Below are 17,687 nucleotides of genomic sequence, written 5' to 3' on the forward strand. Positions count from 1 at the left end.
CAGGTGAACAAGACGTGGGTTGTGAGAGTGACGAGCCCATCGGCACTTTAGTCGACACGATCAAGGTCATCCAAATAAGAGGGAACAAATACAACCTCACGCTTCATGGAACCAGGGGTCTGCTGAGCGTCGATCAGGCCACGGGAAGGGTCACAATCGCTCGGTCTTTGCTCAACCAGGTAAGAGAGTCGTGATGGAGTATTGTGTCTACTTTGAGAGGTGCCGTTGCTATGGCAAATCCTAACTACTACTACACTTACTACTACTACTATGAATGAATGGGACTATAATATATTCAGCTTGCAAAAACGTGGATGAATGAAAACAAATGGTTGGTGAATGGGATAACATTGAACGAAACGAAACTTGAATGCATGGTAAAATATTGCGTTCACTTTCACTATTCCATCCAAAAATATTCAACCAAGAATATTGAGTACTGAGCAAGTTGGAATGAGAATGAATGAATGAATGAGAAAGTATTTAACCAGGTGAGACGTAAATAATAGAAAATGCCTGAGCATATCTTGAAGGAGGTGAAACTTGAATCAATATGATGATATATATTTAAGTGAATGGCAATGAAACAAAGACATATTACCTAACCAAGTAAACGATAAAATATTAGAATATTATAATTGAGATACGAATGAAAGGGGGCGTTCAAGAAGATCGGATGCGTGATTTGTGAAAATACTGAACGAGTTAAGAGATGGCGTAAAAAAATTTATGCTCTGTGAAAGATGAATCAAAGTATGCAAGAACATAAATGGACGAATGAAAAAAAATAATATAACCGGGAGAGAATTGAGTGAAAAAAAATGTAAATATATGAAATAAGTCTGAATAAATAAGAAAATATTCAATCAATTTGTGGCTTTGAATTACATATGGTTTCATTATTAATCATGAACTCTTACTGTTGCAAAGCACTCACTAAATTCTGCACTAAATTTTGATGAAAATAAACCTTAATCATTTCGAACGAGTCCAAAGGGGCCGGGCCATTGGCTTGAAATTCAAACTTCCAAAGAATATGGTGTCAATTAGATAGAAGAGGAGATACCGGGAACTACAGAAAGAAAAGATCATGGCTATTAATAAAAGTACATTAACAATTTAATAAATAAATAAAGATGTAAGTAGATTATTAAACTGCACGGGGAAATCTATTAGTAAAATCACTGTCTATACCGTGTGTAAAATTACGCCAAGATAAACGGATACAAATTTCTCCCACCGATTTCAGGCAGGCGATCTCACAGTCATGGTGATCGTCTCCAACGACTTCGGCGACTCCTCCGAACCTGTGGTTTTTCGGGTCCTGCCTCTCGAGACGACAACCACCGCGACTCCTCCCCCTTCTACCACTTCAACGAGATCGAAGGCCTGGAAAGTGCCCATTCCAGCACCCATAGACGTTCAAGGACAGCTCATTGTCTTTGATGACAACGACGGAGGAGGAGATCCAAAGGCTCAGTTCAACAAGGCTGCCAAGGCATCTCAGTCACCCGCTTCAGACCAGCGACTCGCCGCCTATACGCTGATGTGCATGATCATGATGCCCATTTTGGCGGTCATGTGCATCTCCTCTCTCATGGTCGTGGGGTTCTTCTACCACCAGAGGAAGCAGTTGAGAAAGGCCCTGGCAGTTCTGGAGACGAGGTCCTTGTCTTACATGCCCAAATGACGGTGAAATTCCAGTGAGAAACAATCGGAGGAAGAGTAACATAACTGTGAGTTGCGTTGTGGAAAGGTCATTATAGCTCTGTGTAGCGTAATGCCAAAAGCTCAAGACAACAGACTGTCCTAGACTGTGCAACAAGCAAGGAAACAGACAGAAAAGTGTCTCAGCCTGTGTAATAAAAAAAGGAACAGGCAGCAAAAGTGTCCTAGACTGTGTAACAATTAAGGAAACACGGCAAAAAGTGTCCTATAGATTGTGCAACAGTGGCTCAAGGTACTAGCCTATTTAGAACAGACTAGCCTATGTTTCAAAGCATTTCAACATACACTGCGGTGATGAAACTTTCACACTAAGTAATCCAAAAGACTATATTAATGACTATATACGCCCTTAAGTTTTAAAGAAAATATTGTTATAGAACAGATATCTCTATGCCTCAAAATACAACAAAGCCTCTTACGAGCTATTGGTTTCACGCTGAGTCTAATAGATAGTCGGGATTTCTATCTTTTCTCATTTGTAAATAGAAATAACAAAAGCCCAGCCTTTCCTCCCGAAGAAATTTCGAAAGAGACTCAAAGTAAAGTGTGAGATCCTTTAGCTATCCATTTATGTTCTCCTTTTCTCCTTTCTATGAAAATACAGTGCTATTGTTGTTGCGGGTTTAGAAAATATTAAACTTCTCTGTTGAAGTTTATTGTTTTTGTTCGTTTAATAATAATGATCATTATTTTATCATATCGTTATGCATATGGATAGAATAGCGCCCACATGGTCACCTGATTTTCAAATCCAACTGACTGTGGCCCTGGAATATTTTCAAGACCACGAACCTCAAAAGTGGCAGTGACCATCAATAACTGAATGCGAATCTCTAAATATATAGCAATAATTCCTAGTGAATTCTAGTATCATTTCAGTTACCAGCCATTTTCCAGTCAGTCATAACATAAATCACACCAAGGCATTGGGGAGTCTTCCCCAAAAGGGTAGATAACATGTCATACATATATATATATATATATATATATATATATATATATATATATATATATATATATATATATATATATATATATATATATATATATATATATATATATATATATATATATATATATATATATTACGCGCCTGTTAGCGCCACTCAAAAAATTTCAAGACTAATCTAAAACTACTCTTAACAAATTAATCACAACAAATTATGAGCAACATGGGCCTAAGATAACCAAGGAGGAAAATCTATAGTATTTTCATCGAGCATTTCAGATGGTATGTCCGTATCAGAATCACTGCATAATCACCTGGTTAGCATAAAATTAAAATATCTGACCTTCAGAATCGTTATGTTACGAAATTCACAATGAAAAATATTTATATCTAAATTTGGAATTACAAACACGACCATAGGAGTATCCTTCAGCACAATGAAGTTTCCTAATCATTGACGATTTATAAGTTTTATTTACTTAATGTTGCTAAACAAAGCCATCATCACTATTTGATTGTTTTTCTGCCTTTTATCATCATATACTTTCTTGTTTCCCTTAATTAATCACAATTTTTCATCGTATCACTTACTTCCCAGATTATTTGGTAATAATCATGGCATCAGCTTACTTTCCAGGTCATGAGTTATAGTTATCGAAATTGGCAAAATTGTCAAAGAACGGAATTGAATGAATACGACCGATGTCAGATAGTACGTACACCTTTTTTCCCACCGTTATCCCTACATCAAGTGGTCGGTTGCCGGATGCGCCTTCTCCACTGCAGCGGCCGGCACTGCCTTCTATCAAAGGCATCATCCTCCACCAAACCTCTTCTCTCTATATGTCCCTTCACTTTATCTCTCCATCTAATTCTCTGTCTCCCTCTCGACTTCGTCCTCTAACAGTTTCCTTCGAAGTCCTCTTCACTCCCTCCTCGTCATCCGTCCTGAACACATGCCCATACCACCTCAATCGTGACAGTTTTAGTCCTCTGTAAACTTTTCTAAGCCTGCCCTTCTTATTTCATAATTTTCCAATCTCTAAAGCAGCGATATTTCCATAAATCACCTCAACATTCTCATCTCTGTTCTCTCAAGCTTTACTTTTTCTTTTCTTCTTAGAGCCCATGTTTCTGATCCATACATTAACACTGGTCTTATCAGTGCTATAGATCTCGACTTTTAGCTTGACTGGCATTTTCTTATCACATACTACTCCAGCCACCTCTCTCTACTTCCCCCATGCAGTTTTTATCCTACTGTCAACTTCAGCCTCACATCCTCCCTCGTGGCTTAAAGTAGATCCCAAGTATTTACTCATTTCCACCTGTTTTATAATCGAGGCTCTTCTTTCTTGCATACTATTCTGTCTCTATCTTCCCAACTGGTCACAAAAACCTCTGTTTTATTCACGTTCACCTTTAAGCCACCCCCTCTCTAAAGACTCTTGCCACTCTCCAACACTTCTCTGTTGGTCAGTTGATCAAAGGGTATTTTAAAAGAGATTTTAGATGCCACAATCTTAAAAGAAACACATATTGACTGGGTCATGAAGTGATTGATACAGAATCATTGATGAAAAAATAGGAAGAGCTGATGTGAGCTTTCGATGTGTTGGTGTTTAACTAACCAGGCTACAGTTTCTAATTCCAAGTAATTTACATTGATGAGATATTTAGTGACTATATGAAATGACTGAACCTGGCTATTATTATCCTTATTATTTTTATACCGAAGCCCATCCTTGTTTTAATCGTCATATGGAAAAGTTGTATTGATAATTGTTTTGTGCTGGAAAGCTACATCCTGACGTGCCAAGTTATGATTTCATTTGTCTCTGCACGTTAAAACTAACTGCAGACACTCAACTACCGAGATGCTATGGTCATGTACACTTACTAGTGTATGTACAGAAATGTGTTTTAAGCCTTTTTTTTATCTACGATTCTCAGAGAGGTCTCTTAATAAAATCAAACTTCATGGAAATGCCACACTGAAGAAAAGTTAACTCTTAGCTATTGCCTTAGTTGCAACAATGAGAAATATTTTTAGACGTAGTTACTTTATTTCAATTTACGATAATCTGGATGTTTGTTAACGGTTCAGAACCAAGAGATTACTTAAAGTTTCGATTGGTATTTGGTATGGGTGGAAAATTTACAGAACGAAAAGTCAGTCAAGTGACCACTAATCATGACAGGTGTTCTCCCGAGCGATATGCTAATTGCCCTATTACGTATTCAGAAGTAGCCAATAAACTTTAAAAAACGGCCAACGCAGATGCGATTTAGACCTCAATACTTCTATTGCCATTTTCGCGTCTATTGCATATCTCAAATCAATATCAAGATTAGTACAGGAAACTTAAAACCTTCATAAAAGGACGAGTCTTTGCAACGGCTCCCTGCCTCGGCCTAAATATTTCGTGATTGCACCCTTATCTCATTTTCGATCTTATTCAATCTAAAATGTCAAAATCTTCTTTGATAACTAAGTTCCAAAAATAGAAAAAAGTTCCTTATGATATATACTTTATTATTATACTGAGGCGTTATTGGTTTTACTTCTCACCTTCTCACAAAGAGTACTACAATTTCAACATTCAATGTCTTTCCCTTTATATCCCTTCAGAAGAGCATATACAAGATCATTGTGAGAGAAATTTTGAGCTCTGTTAAACAGCTGTAACTACAATTTTGTTTTTTGCCCTGCAAAACATTATTGACACTTCATGTTACTACTATATATCGAAAATTTAATTTCCTGTTAAATATTCCAAATACTCTTAGACAACGTATTTTCTAAGGCATTCACTGGAAACTGGCGTTCTCCAAGGATATAACCTATAAGCACGTACTATTCCTATTAACAATGTACACAAACAACTGCCATTTCGTTCCCTGAATTCAAAATAACACTAGGTTTTTATTGACGAGTTTTTTTTTTTTTTTTTTTTGTAGCCTGAAATTCATGGGTTGTTGAATATATCCTTAAAACTACGGCAAAGAAGATAGATACCTCCCATTCCTAACAGAAGAAAGGGAAAGAACGAAAGAAAAATATATGGATTAGTCAATAGATATCTACATATATCGTTTTGAGGTGGTGAGCTTCAATAATCCACAGTGATCTTCCAAGAACGCACACGTGTCCCAGAGACATCATTTGATTAAAATGATATTTTACAAGAATTCTCCTTACGTATTCTTTTTCTAATTTCTATAAATACATTAGACTTCTTTTCCCCTTCCCATAGCAGTGTCTTGCCTTCGTATGTTCTATAATTTCTTTTTATTTTATTTTCATTTAGAATTTTGGTTCTCTTTTGTGTTCCATCTCTTAGTATGCACATGAGCCACACTATTTTCAATCCCGGGTTTTTTCTAGTTACTTGATAAATAGGAGGCCGTTTATTGTTGTGGCATGAGTGACGCACAACCTCATCTTTGATTTTTCAGTGCCACGTCTGTTAGAGGTAACGGCCTAATATTATATATACAAGAAATACCGTATTATATATATATATATATATATATATATATATATAGATATATATATATATATATATATATATATATATGATATATATATATATATATATATAGTAGCAAGCCCACCGCTCATGATCATCACAAGGGCTTGACTTGAAATTAAACAAAATACCGCTAAAGAGTAGTGGTACTCACTCATTTTATTTGAGAAGAGCAAGGTACAGGAAAATACATATATTTATAGATAGATGTATAGATCTCCCATACCGAAAATCATAAGATAAAGAGAGAGAGACAGGAGCGTAGCACTTGTGATGTGAATGTCTATGACTATGTGGATGTTTGTCGTTGGACCCCCGATTGGGTTTCTGTAAGTGCACCGTGCATACCTACTCTCACTCTCAGACCACTTGTGAGTGACACGGCTAATGACCGTAGCAGATGTGGCGACCAGTGTAATTTTGTCTGAAAGTTAAACCTTATCACCGCCCTTGGTATATGTGTCAACAAGTATTCGATTCAGGCAGTTAGGTAAGAAGGGTCATGATATAGGCTAAGGTTGTCAACTGTCAGAGGTGAATGAACAAAGGCTCAAAGTTACTGTTGTCTAGGCTATTGGTCTAATAGTAACGTATTCATTGGTAGTTACTTCTGTAGTTTGGTTCCAGTACCCGCGTTTACCCAAAACCGAAAATAATTAGGTACCCAGTTGATTAAAAATAAGCAGTAGGTAGCCTACCCCTTTGATAGTACTTAGGTAGTACACTACCTATACTACTAGTATACTAGCCTGGCCTATTGAAACTGCCGGCCGGAATTTCCGACCCTACGACTACCTACTACTACCTATACTACTCAAAGGAGGCAAGTTTTACGGTAAGCTAGTGGACTAGGCCTAAGCAGAAGTAATCTGGACAACTGTAAGGTAACTAGTATTTTCAATAAGCTTACAAATCTTTAACATAGGACATTTTCAGAACCATAACTTTTTTTTTTAATGTGTCATACCTTAGTAGGTACTAGCTATAGCCTAAGGATAATCAGGTCTGACAGATTAGTCAATGCTTAGACTAAATAGCCTAGTCGTAGGTGTGTTAGCCCAATATAGATCGCGGTATTTCTACAGAAGCAATCCGCGGTGGCCTAGACTATGGCAATTGACGTTTTCTTATGGTATTTTACTTGCTGAACAAGAATTTGAAGTAATATTATTCCGACGACTGTAATTAACCCTCAGGGGCCAGTACTAAACACGGCGAAATACATTGGAGTCCCAATCCCTAATGGATGTCGTATCCGCAGTTACGTTCCTTGTAGTTTGTGCGGAACTATTCTATAGAATTACCCTGCAAGAAATGTAACCGCGGATACGACATCCACTAGGGATTGGGGCGTCCAATGTATTTCGCGGTGTTTAGTTCTGGCCCCTGGGGGTTAATTACAGTCGTCCGAATAAATATTTTTTTAAATTCTTGTTCAGTAAGTAAAACTGCATAGAAAAACCGCAACTGCCATAGTCTGGGCTGCCGCAGATAGGTACCCTAGAGCTACCTAGATCGCATGAGGTGGCGGCCTAAAGTACATGATATTCTTTAATTTATACAGTTGTACGTCATCTTTGACATGGTTAGGCTATCAATAATGTCCAGTAGACAAGTAGGCTATGTACTGTTTTTTTTCTTTTCCTTTGTCAGTTGTTGTGAACTTGAGGGTATTTCTACAGAAGCAGTCTGCACGGACCGCAAGGAACGTAACCGCAGATATAACATCCACTAGGGATTGGGGCGTCTAATGTATTTCGCCGTGTTTAGTACTGGTCCCTGGGGGATTAATTACAGTCGTCTGAATAAATATTATTTAAAATTCTTGTTCAGTAGGTAAAACTGCATAGAAAAACTGAAACTGCTTGCTAGGATGCTTTGTAGGCTTTCTTGTTCCGGTTAGGTTAGTTAAACCTAATCAATGTGGGATAGTTGGCAAGTATCCCAGTGCAAGAAAAGTGGGTCCTGTTTAATTACAGCTATCCTCAGAACTGATGCTTAACTACATGATTGTATTGGATTTCATTAAAAATTCACAAACTGGCAACCTAACGTGCTCCATATTTATCATATTATTTCAGTGCGAAAACACAATTATTGCATACAATAAGGACATAATATGTTTCATTAGAGTGAAATCTGTCATATGACCTATTTCAAAACTAAGAAAATGTCCATAAAGCCAAATTTCAGATAAAACGATTGTGAAACATTTTCAAAACTTTCATTTACTCATCGCTGATCCATTTTTACCAAAATGAAGTTGTCATCAAACCCCAGTTTGATTGTTAAATAAAAAACTAAATTTTTTTTTATAATATTAATATTGCTTCCAAAGCAACCATAAAATTTGAAATGGTTCCATTTGATTATTTTCTTGCCTCAACACAAAAAAAATTTAAATATCTGTAAATACAAAAGTAGAATGCACCCTCTGATATCAACATGAGTGGAGCATGTAGAGTGGCGTTACAAAAGAACCACCTGGTGCAACACGTAGTACTATAATTAGTAGTGACAATGAAATGATCATGAAAACATTTATTTTATATTTGTTACAGGAATATTTTGATTTTCATATGAATAAAATTTTTTATGATATATTTCATAACCACTTCAAAAATGATGGCTTACCAGCAAATATTCACCCATGCAATTATTCTTTTGTCAAAGCCAAGATTTTGTCCCTTGGCCTAGGTGTGTTAAATTTCTTAACACTAAGCATTCACATCTTTATATAAAAAAAATTTCTGGCCAGAAAACATATGAGGTTATCAACACATTCTTGCACTTCAAATTACGTACCTTATGAAAGAATAAATTATACCCAAAAAATGTGCAGAAGGACTTTTAAGAATATAATATTTTAAGCCTGTTAAAAAACAAGTGTTCCATATGCCTTGATATTAATACTAATAGATATCTTGATTAATAGCCATCTTCTCCATATAATGAAAATCATCATCATTTATTCCTCAAAGAATAGGTAACCTCTACAAAAGGGATTTTGACGAAGGAAAAATCTATTTCTGGGCAACGACCTGTGTCGCCCTGTGAAATGGTTCCTTTGATACTATTTCTGAGGAATAAATATTGCTATTCATCCTAGAGAAAAAAGAAACAATATAAGGCCAAGATAAATGGCTCGCTCACTTCTTATAGAAGTGTCGGTATAGTAAGGAGCGAGTGGAATCACTACCAGAGGTCCCTTGCCATTTAGCTTCTTCCTTCGACAAAACCCCGAACTACGGAGGAGCCGTGCTACAGCTCCGAAGGCTTAGGTTATATGTTTTAGGCCTATAAATCATTTTGCAACATACCGGCAGCTTAAACAGCCTAAAACTTCTACATTCAAAGAAAACTCGTAATTCATATTCCTATTTTGAAAATGTTATGATTGTTGAGCTTATTAGGTCTACTGTTATGATGCTGCAGAGGTAGTTATGTTCACCAGCCCAAGGAGGATGTTAAGTGTGCTGTCATTGATGGCACCATTAACCTTATCACGCCGTACTTTGAACTAAGCAATGTGAAAAAAAAATCGGTTCAGATCACACAGATTATGAATATACCAATGTATAAAATGGATCATATTTATATAACCATGATGAAAATAGTGCTGACAGTGAATAAGCAAACTCACCTAAAATATGGCAGTGCTTGCAAACTGTTCCCAGTATAGAGTCATGTGTCAAAATCATACCAAACCTAACTAAAACAGTTACTCTTAAGTCATTGCCAGTCTCACACCTTGTACACTTCCATTTTTTCTCAGCTACAAAACCAGCCTGGCACTTTTGACACATCACTGAGTCAAAAGACAGCATGTGATCAGTCAGTGCCATTATGCTTAATGCATAGTTGAAAAGATGTTAATCAGATATGGCAGTCAAAACATGAGGAGATTTATATATTGTTGAATCCCAGACATGTTTGGAAAACATTCCTCTTTGGTTAATAGTAGATGTCATAACTAAAAAAATATAAGAGAGGAAAGGTTTCCAGGATAATGTGATAAACATGCAAACTGAAGAAGTCATGATTATTATTTGAAACCAATATCTCAATAACTATAGATAGGCAATGTGGGGATTGTGATTTTGAATTAGAATTTCTGAGAATTAACAAATTTACTTAGTAAATCTACTATTTACAAATAATTTTTACTCCATTTCCTTTGTGTTTCACTTCATTTTGCATTTTAGTGCAGCCTGTATCATGTCTTTTACCATTTTATTCACCAAAGAGGCATTAACTTGTTGGTGATAGATCAGTATTAAATCTAGGAAAGCAGATGCATTTCACCATTGGCCAGGCTAGACCATTCCAGTTTGATTTGATGACCTAATGAGGTATGCGGCCTTCTGTTGCTTGTCTTAATTAATGGCAGTATAATAATGTAAGATTTAGATAGCAAAACATTACACGTGTGTTATTAAATTCTTCTGTTCGTGAGGTTGGGTAACATCACGTGAACTATGGTCAATTCTTGAGTGAAATCCTGTGTATTTATTACATGTTCATAGCCGTTGCATATGTGATGAACCTATGTGTTCTCTTACAATAAATCTTTACACACGGTTATGTGTGAGCATTAAATTTGTTGCTAGAAGCATAAAGCTTACCATAGTCACACCAAAATGACTATGAGCATAGCTGTCATTAGCTACATTGCCAAACATCTTTCTGACATATGTTCTGAAAAAAAAAAAGAAGCTAATCTGCCTCCCTCACTTTGGGGATCTTTACTCTGTCCATAAAATCATAATTATCCCTACCACGAGCTACCCAGAAGCAAGGGATCATTCTGAGAAAATACAATATTTCGGGTGTTTCTATAATTCGTTTACATGCTTAGAAACTGAATCATCCTTATGGGGAGGCTTTTGTTCGAGGATAAGCAGCGCTTCTAGGAGACGCAGAGGTTGTGGGTCAGGTGCTCTCACGACGATCTTAATATTCCTGACGATGTCGTCTCTCGTGATGTTTCTCTGGTGTACTGCAAGGGCGTGCTGCCTAATGGCGCCTTCCTGGGCGTGGCAGGAGATCCTTTTTGACAGGTGCATCGTCGTCATGCCGATGTAAATCCCAGGACATCCTTGGGGGGGGCATATGTATCGGTAGACAACGTTGGACTGCTTTAGGGGGTCTCCTACGGCGGGAGGAGTTGTTCTTCATCAGGAGGTCCTTTGTACGCCGATTCTTGTAGTAAATAATGAGGGACACTTTCTTTCCTTCCTCCATGGGGCGGACGTGTTCCTATATTATTTTCTTCATGGCTGCTTCGTCGTCCTTGTATTGGTGGTGCATGAAGGCTTTATAGAAAAGTTTGATATCCTCCGGGGGTGGAATGTTCCTTCTCTCTTCCTCCGTCATGTACCACTTGTCAAGGGCAGCTCGTGTTTCTCGGTTTACGAGTTTATTCGAGTATCCATTGTTGATTAGCATCTGGATGCTCGGTCGAGTTCGAGGTGTGTGTCCTACCATGTCGAACAGTGCGAGAGGGCCCTCCTGACGAAGGCCCTGACGGTGGTGGTCTTGAACCACGCAGGACACTCACTATCTCCATTTAGACAAAGTCCAAGGTTCGTAGCTTTGGTGTAAACTGTAGTCACCAACTTCTGATTCGTCTTCGTGACAAGGACGTCGAGGAAGGGGAGCCGATCGTCGCTGCTGTACAGTAAGTCCTCGGGTTACGCTGGTCTCGACTTACGATGTTTCGTGTTACGAACGCCCCCGCCCCCATAAAAATATAAAAAAATAATATGCGTCGTTCCGTCTTACGCGGTTTAGCGTCGTAAGCAACGTAAACAAACGCGAACTAGTTCCAGGCGCACGGCGGAAGAATACGCTTTGTGGGGAGAGGACGGCGTCGCTTCGCTACGCTCATTCCTCGCCCACATACGCCATTTGTTGTTTACACTGCCTCTCTCTCCCTCGTGTTGTATCGTTTTTTTTTTGTAACTTTTTGCTCTTTGTTATGGCTCCCAAGCGCAAGGGCGGGACCTCTTCTGATGGTCGTGCATCGAAGAAAAGGAAAGGCCATCACCATGGAAATTAAAGTGGACATTATAAATGCGATCTGAGAAGGGAGAAACCGCCAACAAACATTGGCCGCTTACGCTTGGCCTTAGCCACGTTTCGAAACCGTTGTCTCTAACCATTATCAAAGTATAAAGGCGGCATCGTTGGAACATGTGGAAAAGGATCTGCTCCCTATGAAAGCGACAGTGATAACTAAAGCAGCGTCGTGGTCCTAATAATTGAAATGGAAAGGTTATTGGTGCTTTGGCGTTTGGAAGACCAAACAATCGAACGGGCGTATCCCAGATCATCCTTATGGTGATTCAGTGTTGCAAGCCAGTCAAGTACTAAGTAAAGGTAAGGAATTGTTCTCTCCGTTGTTATTGATAAGTATTTACATTAAATCATGTGGTGATTTTTCAATGTTCCGACTTACGCTGAAAATCGTGTTACTATGCATCGTAAAGAACGGATCAACGTCGTAAACCGTCGAGGACCCCCGCCTGTACTCTGACGGTGGTGGTGAGTGCGCTGTGTTGCAGGAACTGCTGCCAAAGGGTCTTCTACCTCATCCTCGCATGTCGGCTTGCGCAAGATTATCATCGATATAGGCGTCCATATGGTGCGGGGACATCCTATGTTGCGAGAATACCCTTTCTTTACCGTTTCAAACCCATGGTAAGAAGTTAGCGAAGAGGACTCCATAAGGGGGGTGGACCCCATCGCTACGCAGCTACGTCTTTGTCGGGTGGGTGGTGATGAAAAGGGGCTCTCTTCGTACAGATATCCAGCAGAGTTTCTTAAAAAAATTTCTGGTATGGTAGGTGGTGGGGTCCATATCGGGATTCTTCCTAATTACCCTCTCCATGATGATCCCAATCGTCCTCGTCGACTGGGAACCGTTGGCGTGGAAATAGGAGACCTCAAACGTCTAAGAGACACCATTGGTTCCCGCACCGGAGGAGGTCACGGATCTTCTCCAAAAATTCCACCGATGATGTGAGGGCAGTATCTGGAGGGGGATATGTGGAGTCAGGATTTTTATTAAGGCGTTTGGGCCAGAGCGTAAGTCGGGCTGGTGGGCGTTTTGGCTGATGATCATGGTGGCTATATTGGGGTTGCCCTTTCCTTTGGTTGGCGTTCTTCTTGGTTCCTGTATAGGTAGCCGAAGGCTATAGTCACCTTGGATGGGTGGGAGATGTTGTGGCCATTCGTAGCGGCATTCCACAGCTGGGTGATGACCCGGTTGGCGTTTGTGTTTGATTTCTTCCACGTCCGGGTTCTTCGTAAGTTCCCTCTCAAAACTTGGAGACATTAGACAAGATGGCGGCGGAGTTTTCCTCGAAGTAATTCCAAAAGTGCTGATGAGCACGAACGCGGCTGTCTTGTCTGCCACGCCTTACAGGGATCTCTTCCCTCTTCTTCAGATCTACGGCTACCTCCATTCATCTCTTTGTGTAAATACCGCTGCAAGTTATGGACCCCCTGCGATAACAACTGTTGTCGTTTTTTCTTTCTTCCGATATAATTCCTTCGTTTCTCGCCTTGCCTGGGAGATTGGATTTGAACATTTTGGTGACGTATTCGCTCTATGTTGGCTTGGCATATACGCTGATTGTGGACCGTTATTGGAATTTGCGCTGGTATTTTGCCCGTTGTTTTGTAAAGAATGTCCTGATTTTGATTCGTTTGTTTCCAAAACTCCAGGTTTTGTTTAGAGGTTGTGTTTGACCAGATGGATGTAAGGTGATGGTTACCGAAAGCTGCGGTGGAACCCTCACCACTTTCTGTGTTAAAGTTAGGTTAGGGGGAATGAATTTGTTTCGGTTTAGTAAACCCTGTGTCAAGAGTGTGAGGTTTTTGAATACGAAGATGAATATAAGGTTCTTTCTTTTTTCTTCTATTTAGGGAAACTTGAAAGGGATAGGGTACGTCGTGAAAGCTTCTTCAAGGAGCTCGAGCAGGTCGAGAATGAGGTGGAATGAAACTAACATTAATTGTAGTTTTTAGAAACCTTCCTTCCCCAGGTACTCAGCTCCTGCTCCCCGCCACCGAACGCCGTAGATTGCGTCCTTCCTTAGGCAGGACGGCCTCAAAAGCTTCCTTGTGTTCTAAGGGAAGACCAAGGAATCTTCGTAGCTGAGCAAGGTAAGAGGTTGTCAGTGATGATAAGTGCAGTGTGACCCAGTGATGTGGAGGGTAGCGTTCTGACCGGCTACCTTAGGTGCCTCCCAGGCCATAGACCTCTTCCAGACTCCCCAGTTCCGTGGGGGAGGATGGAAAGTCGAAAGCCGCAGGAGGGCTAAGGGAGAGCCCCCCTCCGGTCGGGAGGGTCCTCCATCGGCAGATCCTGGAAGTTCGCCCCTCCCGGCTGCCTTGGATCGTAAGAAGAAGAATTTCCTTTTCGCCAGTGTTTTTCGTTCGTCCTCTTCTCCTTCGCCGCAAAGCGTTCCTGGTTGGAGCTCTAAGGAGGCGTCACGCCCTCGTTGAAGGAGGGCCTGCGGTGAGGCTCCCTTCAGTACGTTAGGCGTCCGAGCCCAGAAGACTTTTTCTGATGTAGCTTCCTTGCAAACAAAGAAGCCTAGGATATCCGGTGATCGCCCTACCTTCTCCCGCGCCTCGCGCTAGAGCTTTGCTTCGGAAGAAGATCCTGGGGACCTTCCTTCCTTCTCGAGTACTTAGCGGGTCCTACAAGCTCAGATCACACAGCTTGGCGGACTCCTTGGCATCGAGATCGCGTAGAAGGAAGGATTTGTCTCCCCGCCCGATCAAGAGATCGAGGCGCGTTTTCGTCGGAAGAGCGCTCCCTTCCTTGTAATCGGCGGTTCTCCGCTTCCTTTTGAGGAAGTTCTTCCTACTCATCGTAACATTTCACCTGAGAGGTAACACCGCACTGCCCGCTCGGGTAGGGGTGCGAGACGCCATTCGACGGATAGGCGCTCCGTTGGACTATGGAAGATAGTTTCCTGAAAATCGGAATTCCTGCCTCGGGTATACGCTCAGCCCCGCCCTTCTGTTTTCCTGTTTCTTCTAGAGTTTCTGTCGCAAGAAGAGAGAGGGTCGCTCAGGTTCATAGAAGACTTGGTTCGTCGTTCTCCGTCTCGGTTCCTTTCTTCCCTCTTGTCTTTCTCAAGGAACCTAGGGAATGGGGGGGCCCTTCTGAAAGTTACAGGCGCACTTGCTCCTTCCGACTACTGTAGTCGGGCGTCGGATTAACGTGACTGGTAGGCGCTCTGTCGCACGGAGTTCTCGTCCTCCCCTGTAATACCATCAAGAGTCTAGTAGGTAGCCCTGCTCCTGGTAAGCGTCCAATTCGTTTAAGTAGCTGTTCTCCTGGAGAAAAGACACCCTTGATCCTCGTTTGCTTTGGTGTTGCGGGGGGGGGGGGGGGGGGGGGGTTCTCCTAGTAGGCGCTTCTTCGTTCTCGGAGGACTCCCTAACTCCTGAATCGGTTCTCCTCTTGCTAGAAGTCCAAGAACCGCCTCTCAAGCGCCCTGATTTCTGTTAGGGCTCCGGAGCCTTACAGACGTTCTCCCCTTGGTAAGGGAACCAAGATTCTCGCAGAACGCCCATGTTTCGTTTAAAGCGTCTCCGGAGTGGTGCAGCCGCTCTCCCGCTTTCGTAAGGCAATCAAGAGCCTCTAAAGCGCCCTGCTCCATGAAAGGCGCCCTCCTTTTTTTTTTGCCTGTTTTTAGGCAACGTTTTCGCCGCTTGGTAGGAGCGCCAGGAATTCCACCTAAGCGCCCTGTGACAGATTAGGCGCTCGGCGCCTAGTATCGCTCTCCCTCACGATTCGGCGAACAGGATCTTAGCAGGTCCGGCTCTCCCTCATCGTAGGTTTCCCTACGGATAGACGTGGTGGTCTTTCTAGAGAATGCGAGTTTTGAGCACAGGAACTTTTCCCGGAATTAAGCGTCCTTCTTTTACCAACTCGTCGTTTCTCCTTTTGTAACGCCTTTCTACTTTGGAATCTTCTCCTCCCATTCAAAGACGTTTGTCTCCTTCATCCGCTGTAACCCAGCTAGGAAATCAATCTAAGGATTTTCTCAATAAGGATTCCCCTCAATCCCCGTTCTCCTACTTCAAGAAGACCAGGAAGCCCTCTGATGGAAGAAAACTAACTACATCGGCAAACAGTTTTCTTCGTACAAGAAGCCTCACAGAACTTTCTCTTCTTCCTTTCAGGAGTTCGGAGAGTCTTTGAGCCCCTAACTGCTCCTTCCATTCTCCACACTCGTTGTTCTCCCCACAGCGAAATAGCAACGAAACGGATCTTCGGTGTGTGGATAATGAAGCCCTACTCTTTGTATGAATGAAACAGGCGCTCAAGAGGTTTTCGGTTCATGGATGGCGTACTAAAGCGGGAAGCGGGGTGGAAAACAATGTTTGCCTTCCCTCCGTCGAAGCTTTCAGGAAGGGAACAGGATTATTTGGGTATGAAGACAGGAAAAGACCCTTGGGGACTGGGCCTTCCGTCTTCAGCTGACGCAGATTTTTCGGCAACTAGTAGAACGCCACTAGAAGATCAGCTTTGAATTCGGCCAAGAACTACGTGGGCAATGAATGGAAATGGATTCACATTCTAAAATGCATTTTTAGAGTCTTGGAAGTTTTCAACTTTCTCTATTGGTCCCTTCGGAGTCCTAGCCAACGAAAACTCTAAGGAACCGGACCACGTTTTCCTCCTCCGGAGGAATTTGAATTGTGTCCTTATCCTGTATGGATAAATCGGTTGGAGAGATGGGGCCAAGCGAAATAGCTTCACTGTTTGGAAGCAGGGTCTTGAAGAAAAAGATCAGTATTTTTATTTTGCTCATTTTTTAAACAAAGTCTGGTCCTCACATGCCTCCAGAGATCGTCTTTGCTTTTTATTTGCCCCCTTTCTCTCTACACAGCTGTTTCCTAAACACCTGGGTTCAAGACATTTCGACGGCTCTCTCTTGCCGAAAGCTACGCAAGGACCTTTCTAGCCACAAGTCTGCAATGAATCCGCGCCTCCGACCTTCCAGACCTAAGTAAACAACGCAAAGCTAAGCCGGACCTTCCTCAGGAACCTTTGCGAGGGGCATTCTAACCTCTAGGATCCTCTTTCGTTTCAGAGGTCGGAAAACCAAACAGAAAGAGGGAGGACTTTTACGAAGTCAATCAAACCTCCCAAAGTAAGACTCAAGTCCCTTCAGGACAATGTTAGGCGCCATGGCTTTTACAGTTTGCAGAAGTCTGGGCCCAGAAAGGACGCAAGATGCCTGGGTCCCCACTGTCAATTTTTGAGGAAGGGCTATCTAATCCCCCGTTCTCTTCGAGGGCCTCCCTTTGGGACGAATATCCCCGAGGGAGTTGACTGGCCAGATACAGGGACCGCAATCATGAAGTCAAGCCCTCCGACTATCGGTAGATCAGAGATGCTGGAAAAGGAGGCGATCGAACTAGTGGCAGATCCATCTTTGCGGCAG

The 17,687-nt window shown here is 41.4% G+C and overlaps 2 protein-coding genes across 8 annotated transcripts in view; both read left to right on the plus strand.

Annotated features, from left to right (window-relative positions):
* LOC135226152 (uncharacterized) overlaps positions 1-2,590 on the plus strand; it is a 41,546-nt gene extending 38,956 nt beyond the window's left edge. Inside the window, exons 5-6 of the mRNA XM_064265595.1 lie at positions 4-179; positions 1,250-2,590. Of these exons, the coding sequence (XP_064121665.1) occupies positions 4-51 (48 nt within the window). The 3' untranslated portion in view covers positions 52-179; positions 1,250-2,590. The remainder of the gene's footprint in view (positions 1-3; positions 180-1,249) is intronic.
* Positions 2,591-6,037: 3,447 nt separating this feature from the next.
* Positions 6,038-17,687, plus strand: part of LOC135226162 (reticulocalbin-2-like) — a 93,704-nt gene continuing 82,054 nt past the window's right edge. For 4 of the 7 annotated variants that reach the window (XR_010317180.1, XM_064265613.1, XM_064265607.1 and 1 more), the window contains exon 1: positions 6,546-6,700. The gene's annotated coding sequence lies outside the window, so the exon portion shown is untranslated. Of the gene's footprint in view, positions 6,154-6,545; positions 6,701-6,812; positions 7,095-17,687 lie in introns of those variants that run through there. The other 3 variants (XM_064265619.1, XM_064265626.1, XM_064265633.1) reach the window with 3 other exon arrangements.

The sequence above is a fragment of the Macrobrachium nipponense genome, chromosome 20 (genome assembly GCF_015104395.2).
Source record: "Macrobrachium nipponense isolate FS-2020 chromosome 20, ASM1510439v2, whole genome shotgun sequence".
In the NCBI taxonomy this organism is placed as follows: domain Eukaryota; kingdom Metazoa; phylum Arthropoda; class Malacostraca; order Decapoda; family Palaemonidae; genus Macrobrachium; species Macrobrachium nipponense.